Below are 21,296 nucleotides of genomic sequence, written 5' to 3' on the forward strand. Positions count from 1 at the left end.
AAATGAAGTTAATTCTCACTCATATGTTTACTAATGATCATGAATCGAAATAAAAACTAATTTCATTACTAAATAGTTTAGAGGTTGTTAAAAAAAATTTATTTTCTTAATAGGTATTTTGGGGTTCTTATAAATTTGAGAGTAATTTTGGTATGAAGCTATGACTCCAAGTTAGGGGTGTGTTTCAGACGGATCGGATCGGAAATATGATATTTCAATTCCAATCCAAAAAATTTCGAAATGAAATTTCTATTCCAAAAAATCGAAATTTCAACATCTCATTCTAATTCAAAATTTTCGGAATATTACATTTTTGAAACTTTCGGATAAAAATTCGAAATTTCCAAATAAAAATCAGAATCTTCACGTTACTTTTTTTTTTTTTTTGGTATAATAGCCCATATCTAATATCTTAGAGGAGAGGATTAATCTTTGGACCTCATCCAACATCCAACATGGTAAGAATAAATGTCACTACTAGATACACACACACACATATATGATATATATATATCATGTTTAAAATTTTAAATATAATAAACTCAAATATTTAATAATTACACAATTGTTAGGGTAGCCTAATTGGAAACGACGTAGAATTGCCCCATCTTCGATCTCTCGTCCCCCCTAATAAAAACAAATAAAAAAAATTAATAATTACACGTACAAAAAATGTGAATGTTTTTGTTAGTATTTATATTATTATGATACACATATATTTATAATATACATATATTTATATTAATAGTATTAATTTATTTTTTTTAATTTATATGTATGTGTATGTTTGAAACAAATAACAAGTTAATGAAACATATAGTAGAAAACTAAATAAATGATATAATATTAATATAAATACAAAATAAATTTACATAATTTCATAAATATAAAATTGAAATGCCTTTGAAAAATTTCGAAATTTTTTGAATCGAAATTCGAATTGGATTGGAATTTATGAAAACATTTTAATTCCAATCCAATTTTTTTCAGAATTCGGCATTTTCAAATTTTAGATTTTATTCGGGCATTCCAAAATTGAAAATTTTCAGATTAAAATTGATCGGATTTGGATTTTCCAATCCAAATCACACCCCTACTCCAAGTGAAAAAGGAATCAATACCAAGTCAACCCAAATGAGTGAGATTGATAAAAAACTTGATTTTGGAGTTAAACTCCACTTATTTTTTGATTCCCCTAAATAAACACAAGATTGGAGTCGAATAGAAATGATATTCCACTCCTATTTCTTACAAGTAAACTTGAGGTATGGGTGGAATACTGGAATTGCATTCTCTAAGGCGACTATTATATCTAATTTTATTTGAATACTTGAGAAGAATATATTTTTTCGTTTTTTGGACAAATTTAGCAGTGCTCTGGTGACTAAGCTATATGGATTCATGACCAAGTGTAAAACTTAAAACTTATGTAATAGGTGTATACACTCACCGTCTCTCTCTGATCACATTATATATCATTTGATGAGAGATAGAAACATAAGATGCATACATCCATGATAGGCAAGTTTGTTTTTTCCATGACCAAAATATCAGATGAGACGACTGTTTAGAATTGGAAAGGACAATTAAAAAAGGTTTGATCTTTTCCATTACAGCAGCAAATGAAGAATTTCTCACCAATTCACTGTTCTGAACTGTAATCGTTGTTGTCAAAAAAAAAGTAGATGGATTCATATCATAGTAGTTAACAGGGGAAGAACCTAGACCTCTTCAATGTTGAATCATTACTCCTTGCTGCAGATTTACTTACTGCAGACTACTTGAGACTACACCTACATGCTCCCAGTTTCCCATGAATCTCCATGTACAACTATACATTGTATAAGCCTCACAATTAAATGCATAATAGGCCAAAATAGAAATTAGAAGAATCAATCAACAGATGAACCCAAAAGGAGAGTTTTTGTTATGTCCTGCGTAGACGAGTACAGAGGTAAGTCAAGCATGCTCTCCATAACAATGAACCCACACACACATACCAGAGAGAGTGGGAGCAGAGAGAGAGGGGATCACCTTAATTCTTCGGTGCTTTTTGCTGAGACCTCAATTCTTCAGTAGTTTCTTCAGATTTCCACACTATATCTTTTAAGCCCGATGAGAAACTTTTATAGAACTGAAGTAATAGAGATTTAGAAGACAGAATCAGTCAATAGCAACTTCCTTGAAAAAGAAAAACAAAAAATTCTTTGCATTATTAAGGTTTTTGTTTCTATTTGCTTAAGAATGAAACAACTCAATACAACTTAGCCAAGTAATGCAACGTTGGGTGAGATTTTCTCAGATACTAATTGTTGAACAATCAAACCTTCATGATATTTGTTTCCTTTCTTTGCATACATTTTCCCAGAAACTAAAAAGGTGAAAATGAAAATGTTGGCTTGCCTTGTGAAACTCCAGCGTGTCACCACCAGTTTTCCGGAGCTCTACCATGTGCACGGAGGGAGCCACCTCAAACACCTTAAGTAACAAGTTGAGAAGAGACTGATTAATTACACCAAGTTTTACGATTTGGCAGTACATAAAAGTAAACATCTTTTAGATTTTGTCAAGTTGCCTTGTCTTCTAAAATTTAAGATTTGTTTTTCAAATATACATAACTAGTTCAAACAAGTATAAGCTATATCCAACAGATCACATATAGCCAGGTCAATACCTCAGTAGCGACAGAGAGCTGCCCCTTCCTTCCACGTTTGTCACCTTGCAACTTCATCTGCAACCATTGGAAATTAGCAAAGAAGGATATCTAACTTGGAGCTTTTAAACATAAACGGTAGCATGTTTTGATAAGAAGACTTGCAATATTAAGTCTATAAGGTGTAACATGAGAAAGCGTAAAACACATTACCTTGTAATTTTTCTTGTGAACATTAAATCCCAAAGGCTTTGCAGCTTCTTCAATTTTATTCATGATTTCATTTGCAGGGCGCTGAGAAGCAAAATGGGTTTCCCGTTTCACAAGACCCTATAGTATGGAATCCAAATGCCCAGAAGGCGGCAAATTATTAGCAGAATAACTTTGGGCACTTAAAATAATTAGATGGACTCTATGGGTTTTCAGACCAAGCATGCTCTTGATTCAACAAAACCCAGAAGTCCAAAAGCACCATTAAGGCACACCCTTGAATTTCCAATCTTCCTAACTTTACAAGGTTCATTAGTTTCTGGCTGGCTAGCATTTGGAACATAACATGTATTTTGAAAATATAAATACAATCCATATAGTGCCACACTGAAACCTTCATGACAAGAAATTAGGGAAATTTTATGCCACATACTGTCTGCTTCTCAAATAAATTTTCAAGATTGAAACTCTGTGACCGCGAAATAAGCTCAAAAGCATTCATTGATACAGGTTTCTCTTTCCTTTCTGTTACAAGATTTTCCTGTAACAAACAAAGAAAAAAAAATTATTGTGCGTAGAAACTCAAAAAATGAGTCAATCAAGCACTCAAATATTTTCACACAATCTTCTGACTAAAGGTTGAGAGAAATGAAATGACTTGACTAGAATTCTCACCTTCGAGTTGTTGAAAACAGCATCAATGTCATCAAGATTTACATTGTCTTCCTCTTCAAACTGTGTTGGTTTGTAGTCTTTCTTAAACCATTCATTTTCTAGGATCTCAGGTATTGTTATGCGCTGCAAAAACATAAAAAGAGCATCTATTCAGGTGACAAAAGGCCCACATGCATTTAGATATTAGTGCACTATATTATAAATTTTATATGCCCACTCATATAACAATGGTCTCAAATAATGAGTTTCAAGAACATATGTGAAGAAATAGTTTGGATTTAATGAATTTTGGGACAGAAAGAGTTTTGGTGCTTACTGTAACAGGGTTTGGATCAAGTATACGTTGTATCAGTTTCTTTGCACCGGAGGAAAACCATGATGGACATGAAAATTCAGCTTTGCAGATCTGGAATTAACAGTAGCACACACTGATTGTTATATGAGATTCCCATCATTTGAAATAGAGGAAACAAAACTTGGTCATACATACTTTTTTGTACAGAGCCATAAGATTTGCTTCATCAAAAGGAAGGTAACCAGCCATAAGTACGAAGAGAATGACCCCGCAAGACCAAATATCAGATGTTGTACCCTCATAACCTTTACTGTTGAGCACCTGATACAAAAATGCCAAATGTGAGAAATAATTAGATAAAGCACCAATGACCATTACAATTACCTAATTAAATAAAGTAGGAAGTAGATACCTCAGGAGCAACATAATTTGGAGTCCCACAGGCAGTATGAAGCAGCCCATCTTCCTGGAACCAAAAAATGTGTCTGCTTGAGGAAGTCATAGAGCTCATACTAACGTAGCAATTGAACAAAACAAGATATTTAAGAAATGAAGATGTCATAACAGGAACATGATTAAAGTGAAAATTCCCACCAACAACAACAAGATCACAAGACACTCCCCATAGCAAGAGGAGTAAATTCTGGTATGTTGATGTCATTAACCACTAACTACATTACCCAGCATCAACAAAGGTCTGACTTAAATTATAACCATGTACATTGCAAGAAATTAAACTGCCTAAAAACTGTTTTGCAATAATTATACTCACCCGCACTTGCTGTTCAAATGTACTCAGTCCAAAATCTGAAATTTTAAGGACACCATACGAATCTAAAAGAAGATTCTCGGGCTGCAAAAGATGCAATCTATTATTACTGATGAATAGTCAAATTAGTACTCAAGAAACAGAAAATTCATTCCTGAACACACCAAGTAGCTGATGAATTCAGGATAAAGTTATAAAGTCGGTTGAACCTTCAAATCTCTATGATACACGCCTCTACTATGGCAGTAATCCACAGCATTAATGAGCTGGTGGAAGTATCTCCTGGCTTCATCCTCTTTCAGCCTCCCATTTCTGGCCTAGGAAACAAAGAGCTGATAAGGGAATGTTTTGTAAAGCAAACATAAGACTTGTGCCCACTGACTACATATATAAGAAAAGAGAACAATGTAAGTTCAAAGAACACTTGCTTACTATTTTGTCAAAGAGCTCACCCCCATCAACAAACTCGAGAACAATGTATATTTTAGTTTTGCTTGCCATGACCTATGCATAAGCACAAAAAACTCTTGGTTCAGAAATACACAAAGAACTCTGTTATGTACACCTTATGGTATTGCGCACAATATATTGGTAAGCACATTTCATTTAATATATGCAACTACAAAATCAATAACAATCAGTTGAGCAGGAATCTTTCCATTCGAATCCTCTGTACAAGCCAGATTATTGTCAATATCATTAACAACAGAGCTAATCGTCACCAAAAAAATAAAAAATAAAACACCTTTCTTTCAAATCCTTCAATACAAATAAAGTGATTTGCTGATTGCATATGGCATATGGCATATGGTACCTCAAACATTTGTGTAACATTTGGGTGTTTGATCAGCTTCATTGTTGATATCTCTCTTTTTATCTGCCAATAAAAGCACAAAACAACAATTAGTTATCATTTTCTTCATTCTTGCTTTCAATTGCAACCAACTAAAACACTTTTCATTCATTCCCAACCAAAAAAAAAATTAACATATATGCTGGCCCGCATAGTAAATAAAAATCCAATTATTAAATAAATAAAAAAAACATTATTGCTGACCTACCAAGTCAATTAACATACTATTATATTTACTAACTTATGTTTGCCATTCGTAAACCAAGAGATTCTACTCAAACACGTGCAAACTTCAATCTCCGCCATTTTTAACATTCCCAAATACCAACCCAGAAAAATTCACATTAACCACAATGATGATCACCAACTAAATCAATCTGAATCCCCATCTCTTACCACCTTTCCACCACCATAACCACAAGGAGTGAAAGAACCCAAAAACACCCAAGTGGGTCCCACCCCACAGAGGCACAGATTAATACAGAACGTTAATTACATATATATATATATATACACACATATACGTACCTGTTCGACCATTTTGTGTTTGAGGACTTGATCACGGTCCAAGATTTTGATGGCAACGCACTGACCGGTCTCCATGTTCTTAGCGAACTTCACCTTCGCAAAGGTACCCTCCCCAAGAGTTTTCCCCAGCTCGTACTTCCCAACCCGGGTCCTCATCCTCGGAGCCTTCGCGCTCATCCTGACCCTCCCTCCCGTTCGATCGAGATCACACGCCCAGGAGTAGAAAGCTGCCTATTGGGTCCGCTCGCGTTCGATCGGTAGCTCAAGCTAGCTCAAATAAGAGTGGCCTTTGAAGAAGAAGAAGAAGAAGAAGAAGGAGAGATGGAATTGAGGTGAAACTTATGGTGTTATCGCGTTGAGAACGTGTGGGACCCATCAGACACATGTCACCTTCCCTCAGAGCCAATCAGACACATGTTTCTGATTCAACTTCAATGGCTGCATGTCTGCATCATCCGTAATTATCTCTTATTTTTCATTTTTCCCAAAACACCCTCCCTATGATTCTATGAATGATGGTGGATTTACCTTATTAATTTGGACCTTACAATAATCACGTGGAGTGATTCATGTTCCATCCTAACACTTGTCTTCGTTATTATTGTAACTCTAATTTAGGGGTGAGATGACCGACTTCACTTTGAAATTTGACCTATTTATAAGACTCGTCATATGTTATATGTATGCTTATTTCAAATAAAATTTATAATTTTTAAAATAATATAAGATAATCATATCATATATGTAATTAAGTAGTCTTACTTAAAAATTTCTCTCATTGTGATCCTAAAATCTTCTATCACTTAAATTATAAATTTCACAATTTCAATAATTTTTAAACAACACGTTTATCAACTTATTTATCCTTTTTTCCCTCACTAGAGTTACTACTTACCATAAGATTGTAAGACATTATCATAGCTAATATCAAGCGAATTGATTTTAGGGTTTTTTTTTAATTTTGGTAACTTAAATTTTGGGTCTTGTCTCAACTAGGTATGTAAATAAATAGTAATTCCAATTTCATACCTAAGCTTTTATTTTGTCCCAAATTAGTGTCAAATGTGACTTTAGTTAAAAAATACTAACAAAATTTAGTCATGTGTGTTGTATATATCTTACACCAATGTCAATTTGGTTTATTCACGATCCTACATTGATTAAAATGCCCCTAATTTTGATGCCTTGTTTGAAAAAAGTTATATTATAGATATGAAATTGAAACAAATAATAGCTTAGATATCTAGTTAGGACAAAATTCAAAACTGAGGTACTAAAATTGAAAAAGACCCTTGATTTTGATTTTGATTTTAATTTGGTAACCATCCTTTTATTTTTTTGTCATTTTCATTAGCTTGTTTGAATGAGGGCAATAGTGTAATTGTGAGCTAGGCCAGATTGCTAATTATGTAGCAAAGACAAAGGACATAGATTAGGCAAAAGATGAGGCCACATGCAATAATTGAGAAGGTGTCACTCCCAGCCCCAATGGAACAATATTTAATGGTTGACTAAGGTGGCTTTTGGGTGCTTTCTCTGTAGTTTCTTATCTTTACAACGAATTCGGTCCAAAAAATAAATATCTTTACATCGAATTGATACATCCACATATTTATGCATACATATAGCTTATCCTCTAACTTTCACTGACGTGGAATGCTGGAACTGTGTCCAAGCATTTTCAGTCTTACTTGCGTTGGACTTTGCTTACAAGCCATAAGTAATGGATTCAATATGGAACAAAACATAAAAACAGATTTAACGAGTTTACAAATTTATATTTTAGTATAAAAATATAGATTTTTTCTAATTTAAATTTGTATGTAATATGTGTTCCTACCATTCGATAACTTATAAGTTACTCATTTGAGTTTTTTCAATTCATTCTATCATCAAATCCTTTGAGAGATGTAATGGTCATGGTCCTCATGGACTTTGGTATTTGATTCTGGGCCAGGCTTCACCTAAGACAGACCCAACTACGGCTCTATTACCTGGGCCTCAACAAATGCTCAAGCTCAGGTTCAAGGACCAAGCCCAATAGTGAACAGGCTCTGGAATGATACTGTCCTAAGGTTCACTATGTAATATGGGCTGGTGTTGAAGTTGTGTTTTCGACTAGATGGTCATGACAGCAACTCTAAGGAGTTGGATTCCGATTATGGAATTATTAATCACATGGTCATATAGGAATAAAAATATAAATAGGATCCACATGATATCAGAAATTCAATTCCTTAATTTGGAAGAATTTGATTCTTGGGTGAAGGGGGTGGTATTGTGATTTCTTATTTTGGAGGAACTAAATTCCTTATTTTTTTTTCCATTATACCCTCACATTATTAACTAACATATAAAATAATTTATTTAGAACAAGGGCATTTTAATAATTAAATGCCCACATGATATCATTCATACTATGATTCCAGATAGTTTAGTAAACAACTTCAATGTGAATCTAATTATTCTTCAATCTAATTCATTCTCAATCTAATTCTTCATCAATTTAATTTCTCTTAACCCAATTGCAGATTAATAAACATGTCATAAAAATAATGAACTTTTTAGCCATAGCATATAGTGAACCTTTTAGGCATATGCTATCTACCCAGAAAAATTTGGAGAGTCACTACCATTCTTCACAAACTAATAGAAAAGACAGCATTATACCCTGAAAAAGGAATTTTATATAGATAAGCCAACTATAAAAAGAAATAACACTTACAAAAGCAAGTTCTGTTTGTATGTCATATTGTATTTTATACACACATGTTGGTAGATGCAGAGTGCAGAAGAAACCAACCCAAGTTATGAACTTATGGCTGACAAGGTGTGTCCTGCTTTTGGATTGCAACAAAAAAAGCTTTCCATTAGAGAAGAAAAGTGCAAGATGCATCAGCAAGACGTCAAGAGCTGGGAGCCACTCAAATTTCAATAGGTCGCTCCTACAGTCCTACACAACTACAATACCTCCCTAGATAACACTAAAATTTCAATGGGAGCTGAAAGCTTGCACAATCTATATCTATCACGTTGACCATCCAGAAATTCCCATCAACATCAACATCATCATCATTATTATCATCATCATTATTATCATCATGCTCTCCACACCATGCTTAAGCATGGCTAATGCTGGTATATATATTAATCCAACTGTGACTAAGCTTCCCCTCAATAAAGAAAATTGAGGAAAAAATAAAACTTTCATATAACGAGGATATATCTATTGTCTTTATCTCTCTTGTCAATGTGATGAGAGAGATAAAACAATAGATGCATACACCCTCACACTAATTAAGTTTTATCAAAACAAACAAATCACCTATCAAATGAACCACAACACAAATATATACTATTATAATGAAACACACATCAAATCTACCCCAGATAGCTTCACCAATGCGTTGTGCATCACAATCCTGATACGTAATCATTTTCTGCTTTATATTTATTCTCTTTAACAAATAACAACTTTGATAGAAAGGCACGTCTGATGTATAGCTGAATCAGACTCATAACTTGTACTTGTATGCGTATGGTATGACTAGCAAAATCCAAAGCCCCCCACCCAGTACCCCACTCCACTCCCCCATAGTCATGGGACTCTTGCCCTCTTAGCCCCCAACACTCTCACTCTTATTCTCAGGGCCTGTCTCTCCTCTACACTCCCATCTCTCTGACTCTCTCTCTATATCTTCAGCACCCACCAAACTTAATTTCCACACCTCCAAGTCTGCTTCTTCTTCTACTTCTTCCTCATCAACAACTCTAAGGTAGTATCAAAAACTCTAAGGTGTTTGGTGTTTGTTCTTTTTCTTTTGCTTCTTATAATTAACCAATTAGATTGCAGGGGCAGACCCAGAATTGTTTTTTGATGGGGTTGTACAAGAAAGATGAGAAAGATGCAAATCACAAGGAGCAGCAGAGAGAAGTTGTGAAGACAAGCACAGCTTGCTTTGGTTCAATTTTGGTGAGTGTGGCAGGGGGGCTCATATTGGGTTGGTGGGAGTATCAGTACCATCCTGCAAATAGGCAGCTGTGGATGGTGCCCTTTGGCCTCATTCTGTTTGCCACCCCAGTCATTGTCTGGTTCTCTGTTGTGGCTTCTGATATCTGTAATTTGGAGGAGGAGGATGATGATGATCATCATGTCACAAGGGTGATGAGTCAACCCGTTCACCCGCTCAATGACTCGGTTCCTGCCAAGAAAGATGACCAGTGGAGCAACCTTCTTGATGGTGTATAAATTTTCTTTTTTGGAAATGCATTCCCTACAAGGAACATAGACTTTGTAACTACAGGTGATAATAATTATATTTTTATGGTTTATTTGTTAAAGAATTACATTACTAATTAGAGAAATATATGCTTTAATTTTGGTGCATTGCCGCGTAACATTATTATTTATATTTTTGCTAAAGTTTAAGAGGACATATATAGCTGTTAGGATCAAGTTCATGATGTGATAGGGTAGGCCGGACAAGAATGTTGCCTTCCCCAGTATGTGTGGCTCCAAATAATATTGGTACTCATATATAATGGTGAGTCAATATTCTCTCACATATAATACAATTATTTTAAGTATTACAAATTTGATTTACTTATTTTATACTTAATTCAATTTTAATTCACGATTTTTTTTAAGTTCAATTTTGGTCAACTTATTTTATATCTAGTTGAATTTTATTCCATGATCCTTTTTAAGTTATGATTTTAAATCATTTTAGTTGTGTTTTCTTCAATTATAATTGAAGTATAAGTTATATTTCATCATTTTTTAGTCATATGAACCAATTTGGAGTATTAGAATCAAAGATAATTAAAGTTTGGTGAAGTTTGAAAAATCTGAAAATTTTCTAGGAAAAATTAGTAATTTCGAGTACCCTATTTTGGGGCCAATTATCTTGAGTTTTAGAACTCCGATTTGAATGATCTTTATATGGTTATAAAGATGAGATGCATAGCTTTAAAACAAGTATACGTTTGTTGAATTTGGCTGAGATTTGATAGGGTAAAAGGCGAGACAAATTTGAAAAAACAAATCTGGACTTTTATTGAACAAGTGGAACAATTAGTGGATCAAAATAGAACTTAAAAAAGATCGTGGACCAAAATTGAACTAGGTATAAAATAAGTTGACCAAATCTGTAATTTTTTTTTTTTTTTTTTTGGTCAAATTATTATTTTAAGTATTTACCTACCAATTACCATGTTCTGCATTGTTTTCAAGAGATTATTGGTTGAGAAAGAGAAGCAAGGAAAGATTAAAATAATAATAATAATAAAAACGTATCCAAGCAAAAGATATAGTGACATACCAAGCAAGCATTATTATACACAGATCCGAATTTTGGACAAATATCAGTCCAACAAGATTTTGGATATGAAAAAACCTGCTCCATAAGCCGGTACAAGTCATTAGGGTACACCGCTAAATGATGTACCTGTGAATCACACATATCAAGTAAACTTGTAAATCAGACGTATTAAGTAAACTTATTTTTAGGTTATGTGAAGTTTCGAACCTAAGACATCTGAATTTACGTGCAGGTGGCCGGTGCACACTAGCAGGTAGGATGGAAAGAATTTAGAATTAGGAAACAATAAAGATAAAAAAAAAAAAGAGTAGGGAGGTAACTAATTAGAATTTAGAACTGCCTCTATTTAACACAATACTCATTGCCTTGATTTCTGGTCAGGCAATGTTTGATGATTTACAACATCAAACCCAAGTCACGGCCAACTGACCCATGTCTACACGGTGGGCCTTAGACAGGCACAGCTGGCTCCTTGAAATGGGTTTGACCTTCCCCACAAGCAGAGGCAGTAACCATTTTTGTTGAACACATCAAACTAGTGAACTTTGCATTATAAAATCGAAGATGCGAGTACTACAAAGACAGCTCCTTTTGGATACCCAAGCAATTGTGGTACACTTTACTGTTTGGATGAAAGGAAATAAATGAAATAGAAAAACAGGTTTAACTATTTCAGTCCTTTGAATTGTTTGATAAAAATGAATGAAAAATTTATAAAGGAATCCCCCATAATCCCACTTTTGTGTTCCTCTCGTAAGTGGAGGAATGTGATTCATTTAAAATCATCTTTAAAAAGCCTTCTTTCCTTTTCATTCTATTTTAGACATCCAAATAAAAGAAAGAAAGTCAATCATATCTTTTCCATTTCATTTTCTTCAAAAATCTCAAACATACTGCAACTTGGCAGATCCAAACAATCTGTTTCCTGTTGGAATGATCCCTCTGAGACTAATTTCCAATGTATAAAACTAAAAAACCTTGACCCAAATATAGATACTCTCACAACTAAAGATTGTAAAAGTTGATTAAATTGAACATGGTACCACACCTTTTCAGACCCAATGTTACAAATATATATGGGTCGATAATATATTTCATCAGCTGGAAGGAGGTAAGGATTCATGAGCTCACCACGCATCAAGCCTCCACCTCTGAAAGTGTTTGAAATTCCAGGCCCCGGAGTGCAGGTATGTTGTCTAAATCCTCTTTTGAGAATAATGGGAAGAGCCATAGTGCCTTCTTTGTGCCGAAAACCTTCATGAGGGAGGGCAAAGAGCGAAAAATGAGACTCCTCAAAAGTCTGATGGAAGAAGGGCCTGCATAATCTCAGTTTAATTGAATTTCATGAGAATTTTAGAGAGGGAGCGAGAGCCCTATACTACCTGCTCAAAATTCTTCTTCCTGCCCAAGTCATACTGCCATCTGATTGCTCTTCTCTTCTCATAAACCTGAAACATTATTTGTGAAATAGTTATACAAATATACAATAACTAATTGATGCCTTGACAACCAATAACATGCAAAGCTTGTTTCTGCACTCTAATAAGATAAGATAAATTTGCTATATAATAAACTTTTTTGTAAAGTCGGGTTATTCTGATATTTGGGGTGTCAGTTTAGGCAACTATAGCCATATGTTATTTTGAATTTCATGTAAAAACCAATTCATAAATTGGAATAGCCGCTAGAAAAGCAGCTAACAGCCAACTGAACAAAAAAAATTGTATAAGGTAATTCAGGTCCCTCAGTGCAAACTGCAAACATTCATAATGTCTCAAAAATTGGTGGACAGAAAATAGCAGTTGAGTTTATTACCTCTACTGAAGTGGTGTTGCTTGAAAGAAGGGACGCATGCATTACCACGAAACAAAGAAGACTCAGTGCAAAGGCTAAATTAAGCACTGCAACAAGATACACAATCTGTAAGAAACTAGTAAACAATGACAGCAGAACTAATATGTCAACGTGAAAATGATAGGCTAGGTGGATTATTACCAAAAGTCAGAAAAATGATTGCAAGATTTGCAGGAGATGTGGAATGATTCTTGGCTTCAGAAAAAAAATCAATAAAACGTGGCAGCAAAACTAGGGTATCCATTGTCGTCTCCAGAAATGTATAAAGCTTATAATCCAAAAAAGGAAAAAAGAACAGAAAAGGGTACAAGGTCAGGAAACAACAGAAAGAATAAAATAGCCAATAGTCCCCCCACACCCTGATTTCAATTGCACACCAGAAAGTATTCATTTTATAATCAATTCTTACTGTGACCATTCAAAATCACATAGTTCAGTCACTTCAATCAGTGTCCTTGTGAGGTAGGGGGAGAAAAAATCTACACAAATCTTATTTTATAACTGCAAGTAACTGTTTTAGCTTTTAAATTAATAATAAGAAGGAATATGACATTACCAAGAAAAGTAGAAAAAACTTGTAGTTGCACGCACCAACACAATTCACCACCCAAACACAATGGTGATCCATCTTAAGTACACATCTTTGACCTACAGAACATAGCAGAAAGTAGAATTACTTTATCATTTCATTAACAATTTCACTGAATGTTATATATGGCCGGCAACATGGTCCTAAAGTTGTGAAGTTTGTCTGAAAATCTTATGATGATATGACTCTTTCAGACAATATTTAGAGTTATATACAACAAAAAACCACATAAAAGATACATGCCATGAAGAAGAAACATTAGTAAGATAACACAGTAACGCAGGCCAAGATACAAGCATTATAGAAATCCTGAGCAACATTAGCAAGCTGCTTACAAACAGAGCAATGATGACATCGTGGTGGCTTGCCATTTTGGCATCGACTACAAAAGCCTACTTCTGGTCTTCTTCCTCGTACGTCTGAAGATTGTGTGGAAGTGAAAGCCTCAGGTGCTATATTTTCTGACAAAGTCAGAGAACTACCAGCCTCCAAAATTTCCTCCTCTGTTAGAGGTTTCCAATTTTCTGGAACAGAACCAGGGTCTTTAAATACTACCATAAAGTAGCTCCACAGTAACATTATAAGCTGCAAGACAAACCCAGGTTTGTAAACAATGGCCAGAATCAAGAGTTAGTTCTCTTCCAAATGAATCCTATGAACTTTTGCTTTATGACAATTCATAAACAAATTACATTGTTTAATAAGGCATTTTCTATAGAAATTTGTTACAACAAGCTTGATTGAGTCAGTTATGACGAAAAAACCAATACGGATAGGGATATGCATCAAATCAACATTCACTCTTGTTGATCTTTGTCAAAGAAAATAATCCCACAAGGGGTCCTCAACATAAGAGTATCAAATGTACCTCTCTACCTAGAACTTTAAGTTTTTGGTACACCAGCCAACAAAACTTAACTTGATATCAGAACCCAATTTTGATTTATTTCCCCACATCTCACGTCTCATCAAGAATTCAACTTCTATTACCATGTCAAGCATTGGAGACCACTTCACTTAAGTTCATTCATCAACTATGGACCTCACACTTATAGCAGGAGGGTTAGTTAGTTGTTCAACTTTTTAATTTTGCACTCATTTTACATTCCTCTGGAAATTACTCCAAATTGTGCTCATTGCAGCAGCTATCAATTTACTCAATCCACCCAAAATGCAAGCTGAGCACTTCAATTTAACTTCAAAGTTTGGACCTTGATGATAAAATGAATCAACCCAAATCAACACATACCCAAAACAGAAGAAAAGGGGTTGGTTGTGGTTATATTTTCTAATTTCTCAAATACCCATGTATCAAAAACCACACAAGGAAAGGAATGAGAAGAACCCATGACTGAAAAAGTTGAGAATTACCAGAAAATGGAAGAGAATGATGATGAAGAAAGCCAGAAAAGAGTGGAGGCCACCGCTGAGGAGCTCAGGGCCCCAGGTGAGCACGACGACGGCGTAGTAGGAGACGGAAACGATGGCGGCGACCAAGAGGATCATGAAGTAACCTATAGCTTTGAGGGCGGAGCAGAACCGGAACAGGTTTATCTCCATTCCGGGACTGGATCGGCGACCTATCCCGATTTGGATTCTGGGGATGGTGACGATCGGCCTTCTGGATGATGTTCGCGGTGGGAATAGGCGTTTCCAGATATCGGAAGCCAGGGTTGAGTTACTGTCGTCGTTGTTGTTGTTGTTGTTGTTGATGAGTGGGATTGAAGTATTCGTCGTCGTCGTCTTGGAATTGGAAGGTTGAAGTGAGTTTGCAAAGTGACAAGTATAGGTAGCTTGTTCTAGTTCTACACTTCTACTGTTATACTAATACTACTGTGTTTTACTGTGTTTCAGTTTCGTACTCTGTTGGGCGTTGCTTTGCTTGTTCCATTTGACGACAGCAAACTCAGACTCAATGGTTTTCAATTTTTTTTAATGTTTTTATTTTGTAATTTGGTAAATTTTAATTTCAACTTTTCTTAGTTATTTTAATTTGTTTTAAAATAATTAAAATGATGAGATTCTAAAGGCTCTCTGAAACAATAATACTAAAAACACTAACTATTATTCAAAATTCTAGTTAATAACATCAAGACAGTTTATTACTCCCTGTAAATAAATAAAGTCTATAATAAATCTAATAATTAAAATAATGAAATATTATTACATTAGTTGCGATAAAAAAGACTTGATATCCATCCAGTTAAAATAATAGATAGCACCTCTAGTTTTACTCTTTTAACAATATGTTTGGTTTATTCAAATTTTGCCTCACATTAATCCTCAATTGTTTTAGAATACATTTTAAAATTCTCATTAAAACAATGATTCGAATGTAATTAACAGTTTGTCTGTAAGTAAGTGACAATTCGAGTTACAATTGTAATTAAGCAATAATAACAAAATAGTTAATAATTCATAAGTACATTTTGTAGTTTTAAATTTTTAATTATTATATTAACTTTTCTAATGTGTTTTTCTGTTAAGTATACTTTTTTTTGTTCAACAAGTTCACGTTAAGAGCATCAAATTTCAAAGCTTCAATGATTGTTAACATTTATGATCAATAAAATATGAGATAGCTTTTTGGTTGGGATTAAATTGATTAATAACAATATATTTGAGAGAGACTTTCTTTTCTTTTTCAAATTGTTTAATAGGTTAAGGATTTATCAACTTAATAGATACCATTTTTATGGCTATTTTCGTTATGAAAAACCAGCCTTATTCTTTTATCCGCCGGTATCATCAATTGACAGTAGTACTTGACACTATCCATTAGTGATAATCAATTAATCATATATAAATTGATAATTTTATGAAATTCATAATTCAAATCCTTTCCATATATTATTCTAACCAAAACAATAGATTTCCAAATAATGGATTTTCCTTTTATTGAACTCAAATAATGCCTTTGAAATTTGAAATACAACCCAAAAATATGCACAAATAAGTGTACTTTAAGACATAAATACATATCCTTATTTGTAAATACCCATGATAAATAATTAAATATTCATGACAAATATTTATTCATTCTCCCATGTTAACATTATCTGTAGAGTTTTTCTATTTTTTTTAAAGCACATGTTAGATAATTATAAAAATTGTAATTTTGTTTTGTAATTTTTTATTGGCACCTTTTGTCCATAAAAGTTCAGAAACATCGTCGATGTCCAAAAAGATCCTTCCCCTAAATCCGCTTTCAAAAATCTTTGTTCCCACCTCTTACACTCACCACCTACTCTTCTTTAAAGGTACACGACCGCCTTTTCTCTCTGCGTCTCAAGCTCATTGATTTGTACTTTGTCTCTATAATTCCTGCTTCTAATTGATTTCGGCATATTTTGTTTTTATTGGGGGCTGAATTAGGGTTAGGGTTTGTGTTCAGAAACAATAACGAAAAAGGAAAAAGATGCAGCAGCCACAGCAAATGATCCCTGTGATGCCTTCATTTCCACCCACTAACATCACCACCGAGCAAATTCAGAAGGTACTCTTTTTTTCATTTCCCTCAATTTTCACTTTATGTGGATGCTTATTTGGAGCTTTTTATGGTTTCTAGGAACCAATTGGTCATCTGGGTTTGTTGGGTTTTTTATGTAAATCGAGTTTTTGCCCATTCTTTGAGGAAAGAAACCAACTTGCCAATCAAAGAAGTTTTGATGCAGATACTAATTGTTTAATTAGAAGGCTATGTTGAACTGGGATAATGAAGGAGTTTTTGATTACTTGATTATAATCTGTAAAATTTTGCTTCTTCATGTAGAAAAGAAAGCCCTTTACCTGAAAATGTTAAGGGGGGAAGAAAGCATAAGCTCTTTAATGGTCAAATGATGTAACGATAAATCATGAACGTTTATAGAATTTTAAAAGACTGTACTTTCCACTTGTAGACTATGGCTGTTTTGGCTGAGACCAGGAGGAGACAATGAAATAAACAAGACCCTGGAGCTGGTTTGGAGATTCTTAATGTAAAGAATATCTTTGCGGACAACAATTAATGTTAAACTCTTATGAAAAGATGGGTCTAATTAATATGTATAACTCTGCCTTCTATGTTAGTTGGTTTGTTATAGAATTGTTTTCAAAGACTTGGGAGACATGTAATAATATGAACATGTGACACATGACTGATGCTTAGGAAAGACTAGAACAACACTTTTTTTTTTCTTTTTTTCTGATTAGGTAGTCATTTTGAAACATTAGTGATACTTTTCTTTTCTGGTAGCGTATTCTTCTATTCCGTGCGAAGTACCTTTTTAAATAACTGTTAAGATTTTTCTATGATCAAATTAGCGTACTTGGGGAATTTGTTCATTGCTTTGTGAGCACTAACTTTCAATACTGGTATAGTTTATGAGATCTATTAATTTTCTCTCTCTGTCTTTGTTTTGCAGTATATACGCATCTTGAATATCTATATGTGATTCCTTTTATCCAATTAATAGGTTGTAGTACCTATCAAACGAACATGACACTATAGAATAGGTAAACTAAAACTAAAGGAAATAACTTGCATTTTTAACAATTATGTATCATTTCAAATGCTTGATAACTGTCTTTATCTACATGGGGGAACAAAACATTTACTTCTAAGAATTCTTCCAAGTTCTCCTTCCCCTCATGGGAAAGTTCAGATGAAAGTGATACTGTAGATTTACTGGTTTGTTTATTTGACTGTGTATGCACATGTGTGAAATTTTTGAAAGTCTACACATATCTCACTCTCAACAGCCATCATAAGATTATATTGTATTTAAGTCAAACTAATACATTATAGACATACAGTATTATTTAATACGAATTGAGTTAGTATGTCACTATTTCTCTTTTTAGAAGTGAATAGTACTATTTTAAGTATAATCTTCCTCCGGAATGGCTTATAGATGGACCAATATAGCTGGCTAGTCCTACTTGGACTTAAAACAATGGCCAGCTGTGGTAAGTCTTTGAAAACTAATTCTTTTGAAAACATCTGGAATGGTGTTTAATTAATATTTGTGGTCCTTGTGTCAGCCTATTTCTAGTGGTGATTGAGGCCACTTTAAATGGAGGGAAGCCATCTAGTTATTCTACTGCTGTGCAGATTTTATTCCATTGGTGTAACCACTGTTCCCAGTCCCCTCTAAGATATGGAGATAAAGGCACACAGATGATATTTTTATCGTCACCTAAGACGTGCCCATTTTCTTGAAAGAGGATTCTTGATGGCACATGAAAAATGGTTTACTGGTTAGGATTTGGATAATTCTAATTTCCAAGTTAGTGCCTCAAGTAAGAGTATAGTCAACATTTTCAGACTAAATGCAATGGCAATGTTGGTTAATCTGTTGAAGCATTTAAGTGTTTGATATGGTTTATGGGTGACACTATTGGATCTCACGTGATGTGTCATATGTGGAAATTATTATTGTCTAATGTGAATATATTTCTTAATGCATGATGCAGTACCTTGATGAGAACAAAAAGTTGATTCTGGCAATATTGGACAATCAAAACCTTGGAAAACTTGCTGAGTGCGCCCAGTAAGTTCTCTCTCTCTCTCTCTCTCTCTCTCTCTCTCTCTCTCTCTCTCTCTCTCTCACTCACTCACTCTCACTCACACACACTCACTCACTGACCTGTTAGAGATGTTAGAACATTGACTTACCCTCATGTTTTGTATTAGTATCTTTGGTTACAACTCCTATATGGTCCCGAGTGTGAAAAGACTTATTTAGATATCTACCCATTTGAAAACTTGTTAAATGTTTCAGTTCTTGTAATTATATCAATTATAATTTGTTATGGTTAAAAATAGGTCGGACAATAGACTGTATTGCATAATTATTGATATGGTTGAGGCTACTGGGTGTCCATGTATATCATGCGGTCAGCACCTCTGAGTCAGGAAACTAATGGAATTTTGGCTCCTAAGTGGTTTTGTTTTTCCAATTGACAATTATCAATATCAAACAGTGGTTTCCATATTATGACTTCTGGATATTCCCAATGCGTAGCCATAATATTTTTATGACATATGTTTTGCAATTTTGATTGTTTAGGTACCAAGCTCAACTTCAAAAGAATCTCATGTATTTAGCAGCAATTGCTGATGCACAACCACAGACACCAACAATGCCGGCCCAGGTGTGTAGTAGGCATGACTTGATCTTTTACTAATTCATCTTTTGTAATTATCTATGTTTCAATACTTGCAGATGGCCCCACATCCTGCGATGCAACAGGCAGGATATTACATGCAACATCCTCAGGCAGCAGCAATGGCTCAGCAACAGGGTATTTTCCCCCCAAAGATGCCAATGCAGTTCAATAGCCCACATCAAATGCATGATTCACAGCAGCAGCTACACCAGCAGCACCAACAAGCCATGCAAGGGCAAATGGGAATGAGACCTGTAGGGGCCAATGGCATGCCTCACATGCATCATACTGAGATCGCACTTGGTGGTGGTAGTGGTGGGCCAACTTCAGCTGCAGGCCCCAATGATGTGCGTGGAGGAAGCAAGCAAGACGCCTCTGAGGCTGGGACAGGTGGTGATGGTCAGGGAAGCTCAGCTGGTGGACATGGCAATGGTGACGGAGAGGAACCAAAGTGAGATGGCCTTATGGATGATTTCACATGGACACATGTGCCTGTTGATAGTAGGTGTTTTCCTGAAGTAGCCGCTATGCTCAGTGATCCATCTATGATGGATCGAGCAAAGAAGCAAAAGTTCTCTGGTCTTAGTCTTTAAATGATTAGGTAGGTGAGGTGTGTCCTAAGTCCCTTTGCATGTAATGGATCCTGGCATCAGATGAAACAAGTGGGGGAGAGAAGACAGATTTAGTTCTAAGAGTTCTAAGGGGTGGAAGGAAGTATGTATTGTGTACTTCCATGTCTGTCGACGTGTAACCTATAAATGCATGCAGCATGCTCCACAAATTCTAATCCTATTACGAGTTTTGCTAGAAGTTTGTTTTTCTGTTGGTATGTGTATGAACTCTTCTTAGCAAATGACATGAGGTCAAGAATGCCAGAGTTCTATGATGGTGGTTAAAGGCTTTGTATCTTTGTTATATTGCCAATAGCTAAGAGCTTTAGAAGGGCAGTAAAAATGAAACAAATTATGCATACCCATTAGAAGATCCAAGAGCTAAGAGCTCTTTAACTTTTTTTTCTTCCCCTTCCTTCCATTTGTCCTTTCGCTTTATTTCCTTTTGCAAAAACAAAGCCCAGCTGAAAAAATGTTCCTTGCATAATGTGGGAGGTGGTAATGTCTAAATGTGAAGGAAAATACGACATACAAATGTTGAATATTCTTTTTCTTAATGTTGTAGCTTAAGCATAACGTTAATATTATTAGTATTACCAACTTCATGCACACCTACTTAAAGGGTAAAAGTAAGCTTAAATTTTTCCAAAAAAATAGTGGGGTATCCATGAAGAAATTGTAAAAGAGTATCATTTCTTCCGAGTGTTTTACTGTAAAATCTTTCTTCTTCTTTTTTGGCCACTTACTGTAAAATCTTTCTAATCTCAAAAAGGGAGAGAGAGAGGGTG

General features: G+C 34.6%; 3 protein-coding genes across 7 annotated transcripts; 1 reads left to right on the plus strand and 2 right to left on the minus strand.

Moving 5' to 3' along the window:
* Positions 1 to 459: 459 nt before the first annotated feature.
* Positions 460 to 6,279, minus strand: CIPK9 (CBL-interacting protein kinase 9). 4 transcript variants are annotated; one of them, XR_015121124.1, is made up of 16 exons: positions 5,984 to 6,279; positions 5,417 to 5,479; positions 5,035 to 5,106; positions 4,812 to 4,919; positions 4,606 to 4,686; positions 4,246 to 4,299; positions 4,029 to 4,154; positions 3,855 to 3,944; positions 3,539 to 3,661; positions 3,297 to 3,404; positions 2,867 to 2,983; positions 2,675 to 2,731; positions 2,404 to 2,478; positions 2,035 to 2,134; positions 1,639 to 1,934; positions 460 to 627 (listed from the first exon to the last, which is right to left on the minus strand). XR_015121124.1 is itself a non-coding variant. In XM_086236193.1 (15 exons), the coding sequence occupies exons 1-14, from the start codon at positions 6,158 to 6,160 to the stop codon at positions 2,036 to 2,038; spliced, it is 1,350 nt and encodes a 449-aa protein (XP_086092319.1). In that variant the 5' UTR covers positions 6,161 to 6,279; the 3' UTR covers positions 1,504 to 1,831; position 2,035. The 4 variants fall into 4 exon arrangements, 3 of the variants coding, with proteins under 3 accessions (XP_086092319.1, XP_086092318.1, XP_086092320.1); XM_086236193.1 differs by lacking the exon at positions 460 to 627 and having other exon boundaries at positions 1,504 to 1,831; XM_086236192.1 differs by lacking the exon at positions 460 to 627 and having other exon boundaries at positions 1,504 to 1,934.
* A 5,857-nt stretch (positions 6,280 to 12,136) lies between these two features.
* LOC147290376 (DHHC-type zinc finger family protein) lies at positions 12,137 to 15,615 on the minus strand. The gene is made up of 7 exons (XM_086236244.1): positions 15,119 to 15,615; positions 14,083 to 14,332; positions 13,715 to 13,806; positions 13,300 to 13,426; positions 13,120 to 13,205; positions 12,687 to 12,752; positions 12,137 to 12,558 (listed from the first exon to the last, which is right to left on the minus strand). The coding sequence occupies exons 1-7, from the start codon at positions 15,305 to 15,307 to the stop codon at positions 12,442 to 12,444; spliced, it is 927 nt and encodes a 308-aa protein (XP_086092370.1). The 5' UTR covers positions 15,308 to 15,615; the 3' UTR covers positions 12,137 to 12,441.
* Positions 15,616 to 16,849: 1,234 nt separating this feature from the next.
* On the plus strand, positions 16,850 to 20,783 carry GIF3 (GRF1-interacting factor 3). Of its 2 annotated transcripts, none has more exons than XM_086236600.1 (5): positions 16,850 to 17,007; positions 17,123 to 17,243; positions 19,202 to 19,278; positions 19,798 to 19,882; positions 19,954 to 20,783. In XM_086236600.1, exons 2-5 carry the CDS (start codon positions 17,166 to 17,168, stop codon positions 20,350 to 20,352), a joined length of 639 nt encoding a protein of 212 aa, XP_086092726.1. In that variant the 5' UTR covers positions 16,850 to 17,007; positions 17,123 to 17,165; the 3' UTR covers positions 20,353 to 20,783. The 2 variants fall into 2 exon arrangements, with proteins under 2 accessions (XP_086092726.1, XP_086092727.1); XM_086236601.1 differs by having other exon boundaries at positions 16,884 to 17,007; positions 17,142 to 17,243.
* Positions 20,784 to 21,296: the final 513 nt, after the last annotated feature.

The sequence above is a fragment of the Dryas octopetala genome, chromosome 3 (assembly GCF_963921425.1).
Source record: "Dryas octopetala chromosome 3, drDryOcto1.1, whole genome shotgun sequence".
In the NCBI taxonomy this organism is placed as follows: Eukaryota; Viridiplantae; Streptophyta; class Magnoliopsida; order Rosales; family Rosaceae; genus Dryas; species Dryas octopetala.

What these genes read in the sequence shown, in the direction of transcription:
- CIPK9 (XM_086236193.1), bottom strand. Translation starts at nt 6,160, where the DNA reads ATGAGCGCGAAGGCTCCGAGGATGAGGACCCGGGTTGGGAAGTACGAG. An exon ending in TGTATCATAGAGATTTGAAG is followed by an intron (nt 4,687 to 4,811) that starts GTTCAACCGACT and finishes CATCTTTTGCAG; the next exon opens with CCCGAGAATCTTCTTTTAGA. An exon ending in ACACGCTGGAGTTTCACAAG is followed by an intron (nt 2,135 to 2,403) that starts GCAAGCCAACAT and finishes CTATTACTTCAG; the next exon opens with TTCTATAAAAGTTTCTCATC.
- LOC147290376 (XM_086236244.1), bottom strand. Translation starts at nt 15,307, where the DNA reads ATGGAGATAAACCTGTTCCGGTTCTGCTCCGCCCTCAAAGCTATAGGT. An exon ending in TCATTCTCTTCCATTTTCTG is followed by an intron (nt 14,333 to 15,118) that starts GTAATTCTCAAC and finishes TTTGTCTTGCAG; the next exon opens with CTTATAATGTTACTGTGGAG. An exon ending in ATGTCATCATTGCTCTGTTT is followed by an intron (nt 13,807 to 14,082) that starts GTAAGCAGCTTG and finishes TATGTTCTGTAG; the next exon opens with GTCAAAGATGTGTACTTAAG.
- GIF3 (XM_086236600.1), top strand. Translation starts at nt 17,166, where the DNA reads ATGCAGCAGCCACAGCAAATGATCCCTGTGATGCCTTCATTTCCACCC. An exon ending in AAACTTGCTGAGTGCGCCCA is followed by an intron (nt 19,279 to 19,797) that starts GTAAGTTCTCTC and finishes TTGATTGTTTAG; the next exon opens with GTACCAAGCTCAACTTCAAA. An exon ending in CACCAACAATGCCGGCCCAG is followed by an intron (nt 19,883 to 19,953) that starts GTGTGTAGTAGG and finishes CAATACTTGCAG; the next exon opens with ATGGCCCCACATCCTGCGAT.